General features: G+C 30.2%; 1 protein-coding gene across 1 annotated transcript; it reads left to right on the top strand.

Moving 5' to 3' along the window:
* The first annotated feature begins 9,063 nt into the window (after positions 1–9,063).
* On the top strand, positions 9,064–12,609 carry LOC107014237 (transcription factor bHLH162-like). The gene is made up of 3 exons (XM_015214089.2): positions 9,064–9,231; positions 9,685–10,026; positions 12,462–12,609. The coding sequence occupies exons 1-3, from the start codon at positions 9,088–9,090 to the stop codon at positions 12,528–12,530; spliced, it is 555 nt and encodes a 184-aa protein (XP_015069575.1). The 5' UTR covers positions 9,064–9,087; the 3' UTR covers positions 12,531–12,609.
* Positions 12,610–20,946: the final 8,337 nt, after the last annotated feature.

The raw sequence follows: 20,946 nt of genomic DNA, 5'->3' as shown, positions 1-20,946 counted from the left end.
GCATTAATTTTTGTTCATCAGGTCCAATATATTTATATACTAGAGGGATATAGCCCGTGCAACGCACGGGCCCAACATTTTATATTTTAAAGTAGTGAATGCCCCGAGATAAACAAAAAAAAATTAGTTGAATGACGTAGAAATTTGTTGAGAAATACTTGTAATGAAGACATTCATGTTCAACAAAGTTAATTGCTAAAAAACTTTACCGACATATAATTGGTTTAACAAATAAGCAGATAGGGATGTGTGTAAAAAGTATACTAAGAAGAAATTAAGAGCATAAAAGTACAAAATTCTACAATAAACTACTCAAAAATACAAAAAATGCACAATAAAAGAGCTGAAAATAAAGTACCCGATAGATTGTGACAGTAAAATATGTGAACTTGACAAAGAAAAAAACAGAGAAGTAAGAATAAGAAGGGAAAAAACATTTTTCGAACATCCATAAATAGGTGTTTGAAGTGCTTCAACTTTAGTAATAATTACACAAATTTATAATAGTTCAACAATTACATACGCCTTCTATAACTAATACAAGTCCCAAACTATAGTACATCTAGCTAGTCGGTAAATCACCATCTACTCTTGCAAAACAGTACGTATTATTCATCTCAAATTACCATTTTCTACAAAATAAGTCAAGTCACTTAATGTAGTCAAGGTAACATCTTTCACATCAGTGAAGTGGAGATATCAGAAATCGTGAATTGTTAAATGTTGGAAATAACCAAAAGGCACAGTACCAACATGTTATCAAAATGAAAATACATTGAGTTTATTTTTTTCACATCAGCCAATTTTGCATACATCATTTGTTAGATAAAAGAATATTGTATCTACAAATTATTATAGTCAACTATTATAAGATATAGCACCCAAAATATGTATTAATTGTTTAATATCTTCAAGCACGCCATATAGATGCTCTTAATGTATATTTCTTTATGAGTTTTAGGTGTAATGTGATGTATAGTATGTAATCAGTTTTTTCATTCTAGAAACAACGTAGTAGGAGCTTCATGTTACCTTTGGGAAGAAAGTAAACAAACAGAATGATCACAGCATGCTAAAATCTTTCATATGAGAGATAAGTTTCAGAAATTGTAAAGGAGAGTTATGAATCAACTAAGCTATGACGGAGAGATCTTGAAGATCTAATGACTCAACTATGTTATTAAGAGAAAGCGTGTAAGATTTAATTATTCCCGTTGAGGACACTCCATAATGGATATTACTCATTCATCCCAAATTAGGAATGTGATTTCAGTGCTCTTGGAGAGAATAAGTTACCTCAGACAAGGAAGTGGAAGTGCAGAAGAGCAGGATGATTTTATTTAGAGCATACATTTGTTTAACTGAAATTTATTAATGAACGATAAGAAAGAAATCATTTCAAATGGAACTCATCAATCCATCTTTACATTACCAGAAAAACATAAAAAGTAAAAAAAAAAAAACACTTGAATCCTCCGAAAATACGAAGTATAATATTTGAGTAGTTGACTCCCTATTATATTAAAGGTGATTGTCCATCTTCAGAAGATGAACACATGAAATAAGGATGAATAAATTTCTCATTTTCCTATAAAATTTCTCCATAAGCAAGATATGAATATTTGCAAACCTACCTAAAAATAGTAAGACATATATTCTCTTGCCGTAATTGTTTTATCGAAAAAGATCAATTTCGGAAAGGGTTTGTTTTATTTTCGACTTTTAGGAGTCGCCACTTAATTTTTTAAGAAAAATCAAGAAAACTTATTTCCAAAACAATTTAAACAGAAAAATTATTTTGAAAATATTTTAGGGGTTCGGGATTCCTATTAGTGTCTTAGGAAGGTGTTTAAGGCACCTAAGACACTCCGCTAACTACGGTTTTCCGATGATTAACTTATTTGACTATTCTTAATGATTTGCGAATCTTTTGTTATTTTGAACTTATTAAAGTTTCATTTAGACAAATTTACAAGTTTCGAAATATTTATCTTGCAATTTTGCGAGTCTATTTCTGAGCTAAACTTTCTTAAGGTTTTATCTAAACAAGCTCTACAAATTTGAAACAAATAATCGTTTAGAAATTAGTTTTAAGTTTGACAAGGTTTGAAAGGCGCTTCGACGGGGTTCGGAATTTTCTAACCCTAAACAATAGTAAAATGGGAGAGAGAGAGAGAGAGAGAGATTTGGGTCCAAGTTTTCGGGTTCTGTTCGCCTTGACCGAAACTTGGACCCATCTGTCTTTGAGTTTTTACCCATTTTCACCTGTCCTATTCTAAACATATAAAATAAAATACAAGAAATTAAAAAAAAACGACAAGGGCTTATGCCCATTACAAGTAAAATAAAAAAATATAAAAAAGGAAATCTCCTAATCCCACTTCTTCAAATTTCTTCAATTCTTCAATCCTTTTAGGCGATCCTTGGCGTTGGCGGGATGACTCAATGGAAAGAATTTCCGAGCCTTTGTGGCTCTCCCGAATGCAAGAACCAAAAGGTTGGGTCCCAAACGGACTCGAGCAGAATTTTTACATGCAATAAATGGGAAGAAGGAAAACATAAGTAATAATAGGGAGATTTAGGTCAAGACAACAGATAGACGAAATATGAACAAGCTTTGGGAAAAGTTATCACTCTAAGACAAACGAGACCATTAAACACATACATAGCTATTTTGAGACCGTTAACGCATAGAAATTGAGAAGAAACTCGGCTTGAAATGAACTTACACAAGATAAGGTACTGTGGAAGATTAACAAATTCCAATATTTTAAAGAAACGAAATGTATTTAAGAGAGGAAGTAAAGACCACAACAAAGCGGAAAACATGTTTTTTTTTTTTTAAATCTAGACGATTAATTCAATCTGAAATGTAATCTTCATGTCAAGCATATGCATCCTACATCCTAAACTACGAGGATAAGTATATATTTTGAAAGAGGCAAAATTTTTTAAAAAAAAACAAAAAATCTAAAGACTTCAACTCCAACAAGTTCAACATAGCATTTTAGTAACATACCTCTGGGCGGGGAAGAAAATGACTTGTATTTTATCAAACGAATTTTAAGAGGCAGCGAGAAGGAAGGAAACCAGCCGTCACACAACAAGAATTTCAAAGGCGTGTAAGGATAAAACAATAAATAAATTCAAGAGCATACACTCTAGCTCCAAGTTAAAGAATTCAACTAAAATGTGAGATAAAAGCCAACAAATAAAAGGGCATCAAGATAGGTTGCGGAATAGTCGTGACCCTATTCTACATAGTTTTCCAACTTAATCAGGAACAACAACTAAACACACACATGAGCAGAAACTTATTTTACTCAAGGAACAACAAAACAGAAACAAAAAAATTCATCCGAAATCAACATGATTTACATGAAATAGTCTAAGACAAAAGTTATCGAAATCATATGCATATTATCATCAAAAAAAAAAAAAAACTAACTCGAGGAAGCTAAATACAACTTAAATAGGATAAGAAATTGAAGAAAACAAGAGACCAAAATATGGATATAAACAAACTATTACACTTAAACAGATAAACTTTATAACCTCTATCAAAGAGAAAACATCATTAAAAATTAACTAAAGAAAATAACATAGCTGAATAAAGAAGGGATGGCAGATTACCTTTTTCCGAGCAGCAAAACTGAGACGGAAACGAGCAGAGGAAGGACTAGCTTTCAACTCCGAAGGCCAACACGAACCACGGCTACGACGTTCGAGAGAACACTACAATCGCACACACTAAGACGGAATGGAAAGTTTTCTCTCGATTTCTTTTTCCAACCCTCTCGGTTTATCTATGCCTATTATATTCTTTGAAAAAAACCTTCCTAATACCGGTTGAAAGTTGTCCTCAAAACTGGACAGAAGAAGAACAGTAGAAAAACCTTGTGATGAAGCCTGAAACAAATCTTTTAACCCCCAAAAATTTCAACCTAAACTTTCCAGACACGAAATTTCTAACCCCACTGTTTTCCTACAGCGAACAAGAAAAGAACCAGAATATTTTCGATAATGATTTTTGTATTCCTCGTGATAAACTCTCCAATTCTCCAAGAAAAATCGTCCAACCTAAAATCTGAAGGGGGAGGGGGTTTAAATAGAAAAATGACTAGGGTTTTCGAGGGGGGAGGCTTGGCGGACTAACTTCGGCCCATTTCGATTTGAAATTCGAATTCCCCCCTATCCGGAAGGAATATGCCACTTGGATGCCAAGATTCCCAGCGGAATCGAGTTGAGGTGGAGGGTCGAGATGAAACGATCGTCCTTGCGAGCTACATGGTGCAATCCCACGCTGCAAGGATGAAGCGCGGCTGGCAAAGCTGAAATCCAGCCTGCCCTGCTGCTGCAAAGTGTACTGGCGAGGGAGAGAGAAGCGCACGCGTGAGGGAGACGCGAGAGAGGAGAAAGAGAGGGTGTCGTGCGTGACGGAGACGCGTGAATATCTGGCATTTTCTGGGAATTTTGGGAGTATCGCGTCTGTTTTCTGGGTTCTGTCTGCGTCTCTTTCTGGGAATTTTGGCGTTTGTTGGGAAGAAGAAGGGGGTGAAACGGGTCGGGTCGGTCGGGAACGTGGGGCTGGGTAATTTTATTTAAAGGTATGTGGGATGAAGAGGGAATAATGAATGGGCTCGGAATTGAGATGAATGTTGGGCCTGGTGTTAATTTGTGGTTGGGTTTTAAAAGAATTGGGTTGGAAGTTTGAGGTGGGCTACTAAAAAACGTGTGGGCCTGGGAGTTGGGCTTGAATTTGTGGGCTGCTGGGAATGGAATTAATTAAAATGGGGAAGGTGATTGGGTTAATTTGACGAATAACCAATTAAAATGACGAACTATGCATTAAGCAATTAACGAGCCTTTTTTATTTAATAAAATAATTATTAAAATCGTAAAAAGTGATACAAAAGTATAACTATAATTTAAATTAAACTAGTTTAATAAAGCATTTAAAAACGTATATTTTTTGGTGGTTTTGAATAATCATAAGATATACTATTTGTATACATAATTACGTAAAAATATATACTATGGGAAAAATGACAAAAGCGTTCAAAATAATATAAAGTTCCTATATTATTATTATATATATATATATATATATATATATATTATTTTTTTTTTCTTTTTCCTTTTTTCTTCTTTTTTTTTTCTTTTTTTTTTGTGAAATTGATTAATTAAAATAATTTGAAAAACTTACGAAGCTCGATAATTAATTCACGCCGACGTGGGTCAAAATTGGGTGTCAACAGTAATGAAACTCTTCTATATGTTTAACCAACATTGAAATATCCACTCATCGTTTATCCTGACAATCAAAATTATCTTCTATTTGCGAGGGACATGCTTGATTAATAGATAGAAGTATGGATGTCCACTGCACTGCAATAAAAATGTTTATGGATGTATACTCCATGAAGAACTTCACTCTTTCATTTTTGAGAACGTTTTGAGCATTCAATGCCTAATCATAGATCAAATTATTCATATTCGCTTCAACTTTAATTTTAGGAAGTTATCAATCAGTCACGGTCATCAATAGTTAGAAAAAAATATATTAACATGAGTTCTTACTTGTGATACTCAAGATCAGAAATATAGACATTGTGACACTCAAGATCAGAAATATAAGTATGACATTATTACATGAAAGAAATTATTACATTGCATGACGAAAAAGAGGAGAGCATAATATTACCTAAAGTCGATGAGGTCATTTGTCGAGTGGAGTGTCAGAGGAATACACTATTATAGCTTCTGCAATTAACGAAAAATTAATAAATCATTCAAACAGTTGGAAAAAATGAGTATACAGTTTCGAATTCAAACAAAGAAATGCATACTTAGCACCCCTTTTTATGTCATCCATTTGAACTTCTTAGTTTTCTTTTAGCGATAGCTTGTAACCGAAAAATGATAATATACATTATATAAATAAAATTTGTCCCAAAACAAAAAATAGAATGATATAAATCAAAAAAAAAATAGTTTTTCTAGTTATCTTCATTACAAATTCATACAAACAAATGTTAGATGCAACAAAGAGGATCTTAAGGACTTTACATGAATCATTTGAAAAGAAATATTTATAAAATGTCTCATGCTATATGAATACTTATTTGATAAAAGTTGAAAACAGCGAAAAAAATTGCATAGCTAAAGAACATAAGTTAGCATGCAATCTAATACTGAAAATACAAGCCAAAATATGATGATTCCTTAGTAATTTAGCTTGATTCTCTATTCCAAACCTTGAGTAGATGTGATGATGATTCGATAACAGTTTTCCAACTGTCGACTTATGCATATATCACTTATTTTCTTCTTTGTCCTACTTCATGTTTTTCAATTGTAGGGAATATCCTGCTTTTTGTTTGGAATTTTTGCAAGGATAATTGACTTATCTTCCTCCCATTCTCTGTTGTCTTTTCTTGTTTTCCCTTCCTTTATGACACTTTGAAAGAAAGCCATGTTAGAGTTTTGGAGTCTACTATATGATGGGTCCAAAGGCGATTTATTGCTGCATTATTCGACGGCAGTCTACACATGAAGAAATGTGATAAATACAACGAATATATCTATTGTAATTTCGCAAGTGGACTATGGAGAGGGCAAGATGTATGCAGACATTATTCCTATCTTTATGATGGTTTAGATGTGGTTTCCTTTAGACCCTTGACTCAAAAGAAGAGTTCCTGAAGAAAATATGCCAGCAAATTAGAAAGAGATGAAGCAAGCAAGTAACTAATAGTAATATACATTAAAAATAAGACAACATAGGACTACTTAATAATACTATTGAACTGTAAGTGGGTAGAGGAAGCTAGCCCTCCCGCAGACTTTGTTATTTATTTGCATATTTTTATGCTTATGTCTTTAAATTTATAGGCTTGAAAAGAGTGAAAGTACTCTATTTGCCCACAATATTTTGATTTTTAAACTACATGCATATTGAAAATCAAAATAATGTGAAACGAAATGAAAATTGTTCAAAAGTAATTCTCCAACGTAACAACATATTACTTACTATTATTGTTCGATAGTAATAAATACACCTCCTGAAATGGTGATGATAAGCAGGTAAAGAACTCCTTTGTTAAAAAAGAAGAGAAAAATTGCTTAGTTACTTTAGGAAAATTATCAAACACTTTAATTACATCAAATTCAACATAAGTACGTTTGTAGAAGACTTTATATTCTTGTTTGTATGAAAATAAAAGAAAAAGAAAGACTCACCTTTGCTCACTTTGACGATAACTCCGACTGATCAAATTTTGGCGACATTTTAGTACAATAATTGTGAAGCAAAGGGGAACAGAACTATTTTTCTACAATTTTGTAGTAAACGTGTTTAACAATTGTGTTGGCAAGTGTTTTGCTGAAGAATGGTGGCATTGCCACGTGTTTCTATGGAGGGGAGAAAGTATCAATTTTATAGTACCATTTAGAATGCTTTTTGTACAATTTTTTGCTGTGTTAGTCCTCATCAAAGTATCACTTCTAAATAAGGAGGATTAATCATTAATTATGGTATGGTGATGGATTATTGTACGTTTTTCTCACATATTTGGGTCAGAAGTTTTTTATCTTTTAATTCAAAACATTAATTCTTTTTTCCAAATTTCAAATTATTAGATTATAAATGATTATTCACGACAAGTTATTTAATCGCGTAAGATTCCAAGGATTTATATAATATAATATTGAAAATATATTTAAGCAAATAATAAATATTATTTATAACAATTTAAATTTTTAGATAATATGATTGCATACCTTAAAAATCAATGTCATGTTAATCAAAAATCAAATTCAATCTCTCAGTTGTCTGAGCATAAAATTAAGGGAGAAATATATATATTACCTTTGAACGGTTTAAAATGGGTTAATTTTATCTCAGGCTAATTGTTTTATCCCCAATTACGAAAATAGATCAAAAACAATTTTTTCCCCAATGGTTGTTCAAAGTTTCTTTCCTTTGTTTTTGGGAAAAAACAAGATAATCAATTTATTCAAACTTTAGAAAAAAAATATTTCAACTTCTTTGACGGTCTTATTAACTACAATATCACGATTTAGATTATGCTTATAACATACATTTATATGAGATTAGAGCTGTCAATATAGGATAGGTCTGTTGGACGAGTCTACCAGCGGGACTGACTTAACTTGGAATATAATAGGATTGGGCTAAGATTTTGGAGTCCATTTAAGAAAAGGTTTTATAAGTCAGATCTGAATAAGCCTATTGATATGTGAGACTTGAAAAATATAGATAGTTTCGACCGTGGGTCAATAAAAATAAAAAATATAATATACCATTAAAATTTAAAATTAAAGAGAGTCTAAATTCAAAATAATTATGTTAATAACCTATTTAGATATTTATATTTTTACTTGAAAAAAAACTTAATAAATATTATAAAGATAATTTTATTTTGTAGATTTGATAAACAAGTAGTAACATTAACATCATGTAATATTATTTTATCGATATTTATGATAATATTTTTAATTTCTAATTTATAATTGAATTTGATAATTATAAAAAAACTATAATTTTTTAAAAAGTGGACTGACTCGACAAGTCTGTAGTCAAAGTACTTATGGATTGGACCAATCATTTCCTGGCCACGCCGAAAATGAGCTACTCCAACCTGACCTATAAAACATAAAAATTTGTATAAATTAACCCGAATAGAATAGGCTAGCCCATATTAACGGCTCTGTATAAGACTAAATAATGAATATTCAAATTAGAGTAATTAGTACTCCTAATATTAGTGTTAGTGAGTGATTATTGATTGGACGATTTTATTCCTACGTGTGGACGGTGTGTATTTTGAAAGTCAATATATACGTCTTAGATACAATTTTAATTCATGCAATTCATAGATTGAATGAATACTCTTTTTTTTTCTTTTTTTTTTGTTGACTCTGCAAGTTCCTCACTATTTCCTTTGATATATCTCCCCTTTATATAAATGATGATGAAGATCTACCCTTGAAACATTACAATATCGAATCGAATCGATCGATCCCTATCGCACCGTATCCCCTAAATTAAATACAATAACGGAAATGGAAAGCAGCAATATTAATATTGTTACTGCTTCAGAAAAGATAGAGAGGAAAACACAAGAAAAGATTAGAAGAATCCAAATGAAGTATCTTACTTCTAAACTTTTTTCTCTCATTCCTCCCCACCATCACCAATCTACAAAGGTATAAAATCCTATTTATCTCTCACACTCACATGAATGCATAAACCACTAGAAATAAAGATTTTTCTCATCGTAAATCAATAGTAAATTGGTGTTATAATGCACAATGAAAAATAGATTACCTCTAGGTATTTTTCTTCGTCGTCATTTTTCTTGTTGAAGTAATTTATCGATATTGTTTGGTAAAACTTGTTGCTTTAAGTCTGTGACCATTTCATCTAAAAACTTAAGATGAGATTTTCTTTTCATGGACCAAGTCTGTGGAATTTTTTTATTTGGGTGGCACTGAGATTCATCGAGCAGGACCTTTGCCTTCTCTGATACCACGCATGTTAAAGTGTGTGACTATCTCATCTAAAAGATTAAGCTGTTTCGAAAGAGCATAATTTTATTATTTTAAATATATTTTCAAGTTGTTAGTTTTCCTGATTTGCTAGTTAAACAATAATTTCAGGAGGTTTTGACAAAGCAAGACAAAATTGATGCTGCAATTACTTACATTAAGCAATTAAAAGAAAATATAGAAGTATTAAAGAGAAGGAAGGAAGAAGTGGTTGCACAAGACACATGTGATGATTCAAAGAAATCCATGCCTACAACAACTTGTAGTATAAAATCACCAATGGTTGAAGTTAGAGAGTTGGATTCAACTCTAGAGGTCATATTAGTGAGTGGTTTGCCAAAGAACTTCACATTGCAAGAGGTTATAAAAATCATAGAGCAAGAAGGAGCACAAGTTGTTTCTGCTAATTATTCAACAATTGACGATACAATTTATTATATGATCCACGCTCAGGTGATTCATATTTCAATTTGTCCTAATTTATGTGACATTCTCTTTTGTTTAGTCAATTTCAAGAGCAGTGACGGATATAATATTTAGTTATAACAAATTGACTTTAAATTTTCAAAAGTTTTTCATCCATTCTTAAACTATGTGGCAGTCAGATAACTTCACATAAATTAATATAGAGAGTATGTAGTAATCTCTCTTTAGAATTATTGTTTTTTTTTCAAAGATTCCCTCAAGGGGCTTCATTAGATAAGTTAAAGGAGCATGGAAGGGGTGAAACCTGACCTCCCCATTACAACACTAGGGGCCCGTTTGGTCATAAATTTTTCAAATAATATTTGGAAAAAATTTGTCAAATAATGTTTGTCCATATAATTTGTCATTATTTGGCAAATATTTCAAATTTTTAAATACTAGTTTTTTTTAGTATTTGGGCCAAATCTCATTATTTGGGATATTTTGAAAATTAAAATTTTACCCCAATCTTTTATCTTTTACAAAAACACCCTCTCTAGTAGTTGCTTGCGTTGTATTACATAATTTTTTACGTGAATACCAAAATAGTGATGAAATATTTAGTGAATATTAAATAATGATATGATTGTTGATGAAAATTATTAAAAATTGGCTCTAAGTAACAAAGTCATGTGCTTTGTCTACTTCACGATGTATGAAATAATTCTTGTTGCACTCACTCCAAATTACCACATTGTTTTAGTGTCATGGACACTATTTGTTATTGTTGTAACGAGCATCCAATTGAGTTGTAATACAACTTTTAGTTAGTTTTGATAGTTTTTAAAACTTGTGTGTATAAATCATATTTTTCTAAATAGGTGAAATATATTTCTCAAATTCTATGGCCAAACACATGGTGAAATTTCACCCAAATTTTCACTCAAATAATATTTGGAAATCTATGGTCAAACGCTAGCTAGGAGTAGGGCACATCCTTACTCTCTATCTTAAAAAAATGTCATTTTATATAATATTGAGATAAGTGTCACAAAAACACCTAAATTATATCTTTTTTGTTTGAGTTTCATACCTTAACTATTGAAAGTTTGAGTTTCATACCTAAAATCACTTTTAAGTTTGAGAAACACACATCTCTGTTTTATACCACTCTTATCATGATATGTGTAATACACTCTCTCTTTTATTTTAAAATTTTTTTACATCATACTCCATATTTAATCTATATGGAATGTCATGTGTCAAAGTTTTTTCATATAAAATAGAGTGCATTACACACACAACTGATGTGAGTTTCTCTAACTAAAAAGTGATAATTTAGATATGAAACTCACACTTTTAATAGTTTAGATTTAGGTGTATTTTTGACACTTTATCTGTACAATATTTAGTACATTTTTTTTAACTCCAACAACCTACCTAGCATGTTTTAAAATCTTAATGTTCAAAGGACATGCTGTTCTATATATATTATATAAATCATCCGTTTAAAATCACAAAATAATAAGTTTCGTAGATACCGTGCTAGTCAAATTTACATAAAATAAAATAGATGGAATGTAAATTTAAGTAATAAGAAAGATGATGGAAAATAATGTACGTACAATTAGTTAATTCTGACTAGTGGTGACAAATGAGCGGGTTGGTCACACGTGGGTGGGTTGAAATGGTTAAACATAAAATGGGTAATCATTCCACCCGCCCATATTTAATATGGGTAAAAATGGGTTGGGTAATAAATGGGTTAGGTAAAATACTAGTTTACCCATATTTCATGAATAAATAGTTCTTTATTTAAGAATTCAATATAGAGAAAATAATTTAGTCTTTTTTTTTAGATGAAATCTGTTGAAAATGCTTCATTTAGTTTAATTTTATTATAAAAGTAAAAAAAAACTTTTAAATTCGGGGTTGGGGGGTCGAGGCTGCGGTAAGGGACGATGGCTGGGGTGGAGTGGGTCCAGGGTAGAGTGAAAAAATAAATATTTGAAGTTAAAAATATTTCTTAAAAACAAACTTAATTTTTTTTGGGTGGGGGTGGGGGTGAGGGGTGATAGGGGGACGATGAAAAAAATGAAATTTTGAAGTTCAAAATATTTTTTAAAAATAAATTTTAATTTTTTTTGGAAGCGTGGGGTGGTGGTCGAGAGTTGAAATATTTATAGGGACCCATATATGAAAGTTTTGAAAAATCGCTTCTAAAACTTGATAACAGAAGATTTTTTGAAAATTTGGAGAAACTTGCAATATCCATATTTGACCCGTAGTTTAACATAATATACTCATATTTTTATGGATAAAATATGAGTATAATCTCAAATATTACCCATATTTTAAATTAATCTTTTAATTCATATTTAATGAGCTATTTAAATGGATCAGTGAAAAGTGAGCTCAAATTGCCAGCACTAATGTTGATAACTAAATTTAACAATGCTTTTCTTGTTATCTGATGTTTGCAGGTGAAAATTGCTAGATTAGGGATTGATGCATCAAGGGTCCATTTGAGATTACAAAAGTTGGTTTGCTAAATTTACTTAATTAATTACAAGCAAAGATCAATAAGGAGATCACACTAATACTTATTCAAATTGTTTATGCCAAAGAACACAGAACACAGAACACAGAACACACTAGTTATGTAAGAAACACATTTTTTTTTTACAAATTAAAAATTTTCATTTGAGCCATGTTGTGTTACTAGAGCCTATAATATAATTAATTATGTGAATTTGATATATGGCTTTTAATGTAACAAATTAAATGATATATACAAATAATTTTTTGACTAAAAATGTTCAGATGAACTCCTTGTTTCTAGAATTAATCCAAATTAAATTTGGAACATAAATGACAGAACTGATAATTGTGATCACAGGTGAACCTAGAATTTGAAGGTTTCGAGTGCATCAATATTATGTTAGTTCATATATGAGCTCTAAGTTAAACTTAAAATAAAATTCATTTGACTTATACCAACGGCATATGGACACTCATGTGTTCTTCAAGAGTGTACTGTTAATTATATCCTAAATTATCTTTTTTACCAAAAAAAAAATAAGTAAATTATATTCTTGTTTCTATATCTACTTGCTCATATAACGTCTTTTTGAGAGAAATGATAAAGGGTATAACCGTATAAGTGATTCTCGAATATCACCTTTTGTATTGTGTCTAGAAAAAATAAGAAAAAGAGATCACTGCCAAAAAAATTACTAAAGAATTGAGGTTGTAATTGGATTCCAATAATAGTTACTGCCCAAAGACACTTTATGAAAATCAGTGCACAACAGTAAAAGTATAAAGAGTGTAAAGTTGATTAGAGATGTAAAGGTCTATCAGAATTAGTTAGAGTATGAGATATAGATTTATTAGAATTAGATAATAAAAAAGACAATATCTTTAAGATCTCACATATTGATTTATGTATATATGTACATACTGAATACAATGGCCTTTGCTCTAATTTAGCAAGTGTGGTTCATCTTCTATTCAAAACTGCAAATTTAAACTAGTAGAGAAAAGAGTCAGAAACAAATTAGAAACAGTATACAAAATATTTTTCTCAAAGAAGAAAATTGAGTTCATTAAATTCACAATATCCCCTTAAGGAAATTATTCACCTCTAGTACTCGAGGTTAATGAAATATATCCTCTCAAGATAGAACGATCTTACTCACCCGTGTATTGGTACCTAAAATCATGATGTCAGTGAACCACTCAACGGTAACAAAATACACTTAAATTACTAGATTTAATAGTAGTAGAAGAAGTCCATAAAATTGGTTCTCTTAAATGAGAGGAAATCACTCAATTTATAGAAAACAAAGGATAACGTGAAAAAGTTTTTATTGTGCCTTACCGAAAAGGTCACAGCCTTTCATAAAAGTTACAACTCTTCATAAAAGTCGAAACTTTTCATAAAAATCACAACACTAAATCAAAATTGTAAATACTTTTTATTTTCTGTTCACGCGTTTAAACCCAAACAACAAGTGTACTTGTTACTCGTGGTCATAATTTTATTTCAATTTTTCTAAAATTCCCAGTTCTCCTAGAGGTGCTGTATTTCATTTCATAAAAGGTATAGATTACAACACAAAGGATAGAAACTAATAAATCAAACGGTCAACATATAATAGTGTTAGTACTTTATTATTGTTTGTTTATCCTAATTATGTTCGCATTAATTCCAACTTGTAATAATGTGTGAACGTTTGCGATAGTATATACTAATAGAAAAGGTACGTAATGGCAACCCAATTTATATTAGAAGAATATTTGTGTTACTACATGAAAAAAAAGAAGTTAATCATCGCAATACAATATTAGGTTGTAGTAGTATATAATTAATTATATATTCACATGAGTTATATAAACTTGAATTTACACATTCTTTTATTGAGTCACCTTTTACTCAATCTGCATCTTATATGTGCTACATAAGATTTATGTGTCTATTTATACACGTCAAATTAAATAAATATGAAATGAACAAACGCTTAAATTAGACAAATATGAAATAAACAAAAGTTAAAAACACATAATATGTAGTGAAAATCACTTTGTTACAACAGAAATGGAAAGCAGCAATGTTAATATTGTTGGCACTAGTACAAAAGCTAGACAGGAAAACACAGGGAAAAAAAATAGAAGAATACAAATGAAGTATCTTTTTTCTAAGCTCTTTTCTCTTATTCCTCCCAACTATTCTAAGGTAAAATAAACCCTATAATTTCTCTTTCTTTCTATCTTGATCTCTTTTACACAAAGAGATATTATTATCATTATTTCAATCATGCATGATAACGCAAAATAGAGAGATCATATTGAATTCAAGATTTTTGAAGTTTATGAATTCTGATTGTAACAGAATGGAAGGGGGTGAGGATTTAAAGTCTACACCCCAACCTTGTTGATACAGTATTAAAGATGTTGATAAGTATGTAGATAGTGACATGTTCAAAATTAAATATAGGTATATTGCCCTTTAACATGCATGTCTAACATGATGACATGAGGGTTCTTGAATCTAGTTCTTTTTTAAAGTTATTGAGTTGTCGATAGCATGTACAATATACATGAGTGCCAAATTAAAGTTACTCGAGCCCCTAACGTGGTGATTTATATTCACATGACTTCTTTTAGATCATAAGTTGAAAGTGTTACAAAAATTTAAGCTCATTGATGAGACGAAGACACGAGAAGGAAGTATACCCGTTATGTACAAGCTAGTTACTTTTGAAAACTGAATTAATTAACAATGCTTCAAGTATCCATTTGAGATTAAAAGATCTGATTTGCTAAATCACACACGTGAAAATTGAGACTCAATTTTCAATTTAGGACTCAAAAATTCTTCAAATGCCGCAGTTGGACGCCTTTATCATTGTTTGTCGTCAAATCTCCTACACGACACACAATGCGCAAGCACTACGTTCAAGAAAAAATACATATTGCTATAAAATTAATCGCAGTTAAATATGAAATTTTTTCGTAGATAAACACTACTTTAGCTATAAATTTTTTTTCGTAAAGATGTTAGTGGTTAATAATTAGCTATAAACTTTACATGGTCCATGAATGAGAACTAATATATATATTGCTACAAAATTTTTGTGTTGTAGTTATATTATTCTGATATAAAGTTCCTGCCACAAAAAAATATATTTATAGCAAGTTATTTTATTCTTTTGCCGTGATAAAAGAAATTTGTAGCTATCTTCATAGATTCAGCCATAAAAGTATTATATTGTAGCAAAATATTCTGTTTGGCGTTTGCCATGAAAACTTAAATTTCATAGCTATTTCTAAAGCTTGGCCTCGTAGCAATAGTACTCATATTTAACTACAAATAATTAAATTATGAAAGATGTAGAGAGAATGCACTACATTCTTTTCATAACATTTTAACTCCAATATCTTGCCTGACATGTTTCAAAACCTCACGTTCAAGGAAAATGTCAATATATTATACAAATAATTAAATTATGAAAGATGTAGAGAGTATGTATTACATTCTTTTCATAACATTTTAACTCTAATATCCTGCCTGACATGTTTTAAAACCTCACAATCAAGGAACATGTCGATATATTATGCAAATTTTTAGTTTAAGACTTTAAGCACACAAGATTCTAAATGTCGCGTAAATATTGTGCTAGTTAAATTTAGTTGAAATAAATTAGGTGGGATGTAAGTTCTCGTAATATGAAAGATGATAGAAAATTATACACGTATAGCTAGTTGATTTTGACAACTAATTAAATTAACAATAATGTTTAATTCTTGTCATCTAATGATTCATATTCTTTATGCCAAAGAACATATAATGTTGTGTCACATTCATATATACTGTTTATTTTGTTGGTTAATTATTCAAAGTTAGCATGCTTATGATACGCATAATATCATGACTTCCCAATTAAAAGGCCACAAATCTGTTGGATAATTCTGACCTTATTGATCAGACCCTAGAGAGGTATAAGTAAAGAGGTACTTTGCCTTTAATTTGCATGTAGGGAATGCTTCATTTCATATTTCACAACAATAACAATTATGCTAGTTAGGCCTTTAGGTAAAACCTTTTTCGAGAGAGGGAGAGTGGGAGAAAGGTAAAATTACTATAAATCACGATAATTAATAAATTAATTTTTTTAAAAATATAACAAATTCGATTAATTCTCAAAATTTTATCGGTGTCACATTAATTAGGCAAGAAGAAGTATCATATAGTACTATTTAAAAATTATGTAAATACACAAGGTAAATTACTATAATGAATAATTTAAAATATTTTAATGGCATATAAAAATTTGATTGACTCTTGAGATTTTATTTTTATTAAAAAAATTAAAACATAGAAAGTAATATGTATTATTTAAAAATTAATAAAATACTATAAATGGCAGTAATTAACCAACTTCAAATATTCAATTATCATATAAATATTTAAATGACTATCCAAATAACAACAAGGTCACATAGATTCCTATATCTTGTAGTTTAATAATTCCTTTGAATAGTAGGTTTAGAATAATCCGCCAATTAATATATTCAATTGTACAAAACTTGGTTATGCAAAATATAAAATCTATATATTGTGTTGTCACATTCTTTATATATGTTTTCCTAACACTTGTTGACACCCAATTTTGACCCGCGTCGGTATAAATTAATTATCGAGCTTCCTAGATTTTCTGAATAATTTAAATTAATTATTTTTATAAATGTTGCGAATATAATATAATACATGAATTTTTGTGTTACTTCGAATACGTTTTAACATAACTTTCGATAATATATTTTTTACATAATTATGTATATAATTAGTATATCTTATGATTATCCAAAAAAAAAAACCATCAAAATATACATTTAAATGTTTTATTAAACTAATTTAGTTTAAACTATGATTATACTTTTGAATCTAAATAAAGAAGCTCGTTGATAAATTTATACAAAATTCATTGGTTATTTATTAAATTTAACCCATTTTCCCTTTTAAACACTTCAAAAACCAAATTTGGGCCTTTTCCTTTTGTTCCTACTGGCCCAAGCTTTTCCTCCCTTTCAGCCCATTCCCATCTTATTTTCAGCCCCCAAAAATCAACCTTGGGCCCCTTTTCCAACTCCAAGTCCAAATCCCAGGCCCATTCCCTCCCAATTACCCCTCAACCCAACACTTTCCGTCCAGCCCATTTCCCTTTTACCGGCCCAACACCCATTTCATCCTAACCCGACCGACCCGACCCACCTTTCCCTTTCCCCTTCTTCCTTCTTCCCCCTCTCACCCACGCGTTTCCCAGAAAAACAGAAACCCACGAAAAATCCCAGAAAAAGGAAATTTCCAGAAAAAACGCAGAAGCTGCGTACGAAAAAGCAGCCCCCAGTCGCGTTTCTCGTCTCCCCACGCGACTTCTCCCTCCCCCAACGTCTCCTTCTTTAACCCATCGTACCGTGTACAGTGCTTTTGGCTGTGGCAGACCTGCGTTTTCGTCCTCGCCAGCACGCAATGCTGTCCTTGTGGCTTGAGATCGAGCCACGTAGCTGCCAAGGACATTTCTTTTCATAATGTACTATATTGTCTTGTACTCAATCGTACAGTATTGTATGGTAGATATAATGTTTAGCTAGATTCTATTGATTGTTGTTGTTTAGTAACATTTTAATTGTTTGATTTGATTATATCGTATTGTATTGTAATTCATAAATTTACTTAAATATCCTTAATTATTTTAGGGTAGGAGTTTTGACTAGACTAGGTTTAAATAATTATGGTAAAGGATAAAATAGTATTTTGAAATATTATGTAAAGATATAATTGGAAAAAGAAATTAAGTAACAATAAGAACACACCAAATTGGTTGTTCTATAAAATAGGGCTTTCCATTGGTACGTAACAACAAAATTTAACAATACAGTACAATAAATTTTAAGTAACAATCAAAAACAAACTTTGTAGGTATAGTAACGATACAATATAATACAATGGATAACAATGATCTAAACATAGTGTAAAAGACTTTAGCGATATTGGATCTAATGATACTTAATTAATATCCAATAAAAGTTTTAACACTCTTTATTCGAGTATCTATTTATTACCACTAAAAGTTATTTTTGTTATAGTGATAGTAACACGTATCAAATTAAAAGTCCAAAAGACAAATCAAATGACAACTGCCATGTGTGTATTATTCTATTTCTTCCAGACAATATAGATATTGCATGCATGCAGTCGTACGTTGTGCGTAAATTGTGGAAACTACGAACATTATCGTACCAAACTTCTTCGACTTAATTATGACTAATATAAATTATTAATACAATTTAACTGTCCTTTCAACTCATAAGCGCCCTCAATTACAATAGTATATATCATGTGTTTCTCATTCATATTTATATCAGTCCAATTAAAATTAAAATTTCATTTAATATTTTATAGGTTTATTGCGATTCAATTAAAACAAAATTTGTATACATTTTTCAATTTGCATAAATTTGATTACTCAACCTGAAAATTTTAATTAAAAAAAGAAATTAATCTCTTAATCATTCCAAACACAATCTAAGTTAGTATTTATATGATGGTTACTTGTTAGTATAGCTTTCAAAAACAAGTAGGCGTCAATTAATTCATCTTGATAACTGACGTTTTTTCTTCAATTTGTTCGTTTTCTAATTATTCTTTCTATGACTAAATCGAGAAACAGAGTTAGTAGCTAATTTTGTTATTGCCTCATATGATTTATATAGTAACGTGGGAATGGGATACATTTCATTTCACAAAAGGGAAAACGATTTTTTTAGTCCCTCTGTTAAGGTTATATTTTTATTTTTGTTTTTGTGTTATCTAATTTAACACTATTAACCTTCAATTATATCAACTGAGTGATTTTAGTCCCTCAACTAACAAATCCAAAAAACTTTAACAGTTCACTGCTAAAAGGGACAATTCGGATATTTAAAAATTATTGCTTGAGAAATAGAAAACTTTTAAAAAGAGGATGATGAATTTACTTTCTTTGAATCGTTTCAGTAACTTAGAAATGGCCAAAAGTTGCAGCAATACAATTGAACAGACATTAATTTAAAAAAACACCATTTATGAACATAAAAACCTAGCTCAAAATTACGAAAAATATATGCAGAAGAGACAACGAGAGTTAAATAAATGAGAGCAACAACATACCTAGAATCACAAATACATTGTTGATATTTCAGTAGATGACTTCGAGTTCGTCGGACAAAGAGAGAAATCTCATGCCTATTATGTGGGTTTTGTTCAAATACAGCTCAAATGAGCTATCGTTTGTTGGTGTGAGAGAGGGAGGGTTAATGCCGATCAAGTTAGTTTTGTTGAAAATGTAACTCAGATCGATGAGCTTGTTCTTCAAGATAGAGACATGGAAGCTTGTTCTTTAAAGAGAGAATTAAAATGAAATACTCGAATTGCCCCTTTTAGCAGTGAACTCTCTGTTAAATTTTTTTGAATTTGTTAGTTGAGGGATTAAAATCACTCACTTGATATAATTGATGGTTAATATAAAACTAAGTTAGATAACACAAAGACAAAAATAAAAATATAAACTTAACACATGGACTAAAAATATCATTTTCCCTTACATAAATATTTCATTTGAGCAACATTCGTTATTAACTAGCTAGAATCTATGATATAATTAATAGTTTCAATTGGATATATATGCATGTTTTGATTCGAGAATTCACTTGTAGTGACATAATCATGATTTTTATTANATATATATATATATTATAATTTTGATTAAAAAATTCATATAAACCCCTTAGGTCTCTAAAGCCTGTTCTAGTTTGTCAAGTTACACGTGACTTTAATTTGCCTTATTATGGTCATACAAATGCACAGTAAAATAATTAATTATATTTTGGATTTTCTATCCATAATAAAATAATTAACTTGCCTTATTATTGGTCATGTTAAACAACGGAGTTTAAAAGTCTCAATTATAGAATAATAAGATAACATAAGTGTCAAAAACATATTTAAACTAATCTTTTTTAGAGTTTCATATCTAAACTATTTATTGAGAGTGTAATTTTCATACCTAAATTATCACTTTATAGTTTAAAAAACATAATTGTGTGTATAATGGGCTCTCTTTTATTTGAAAAATACTTGATACATAATATTCCATATGGATAAAATATTCTACCTTTCACAAAAATTAAGTAATAAGCTACTAAAATTAATTAAAGATTAATTTTGAAGTATTACAATCCACAAAACAAATATTCTTTTAACAAAATAACATTTAAATTATTTTTACTACCCACTCCATTACCTTCTCCATGTACCCCCTTTCCCGACAATCCCCCGTCCTTATAAAACAAGAAATATTTTATAAAATATTATTAAAAAAAAATTCATACTTCACCCTCCCCCTTTAAAAAAAAAAACCCACT

The sequence above is a fragment of the Solanum pennellii genome, chromosome 3, assembly GCF_001406875.1.
Source record: "Solanum pennellii chromosome 3, SPENNV200".
In the NCBI taxonomy this organism is placed as follows: Eukaryota; Viridiplantae; Streptophyta; class Magnoliopsida; order Solanales; family Solanaceae; genus Solanum; species Solanum pennellii.
This window is presented reverse-complemented; position numbering and strand designations above follow the sequence as displayed.

What these genes read in the sequence shown, in the direction of transcription:
- LOC107014237 (XM_015214089.2), top strand. Translation starts at nt 9,088, where the DNA reads ATGGAAAGCAGCAATATTAATATTGTTACTGCTTCAGAAAAGATAGAG. An exon ending in ACCATCACCAATCTACAAAG is followed by an intron (nt 9,232 to 9,684) that starts GTATAAAATCCT and finishes CAATAATTTCAG; the next exon opens with GAGGTTTTGACAAAGCAAGA. An exon ending in ATTATATGATCCACGCTCAG is followed by an intron (nt 10,027 to 12,461) that starts GTGATTCATATT and finishes TGATGTTTGCAG; the next exon opens with GTGAAAATTGCTAGATTAGG.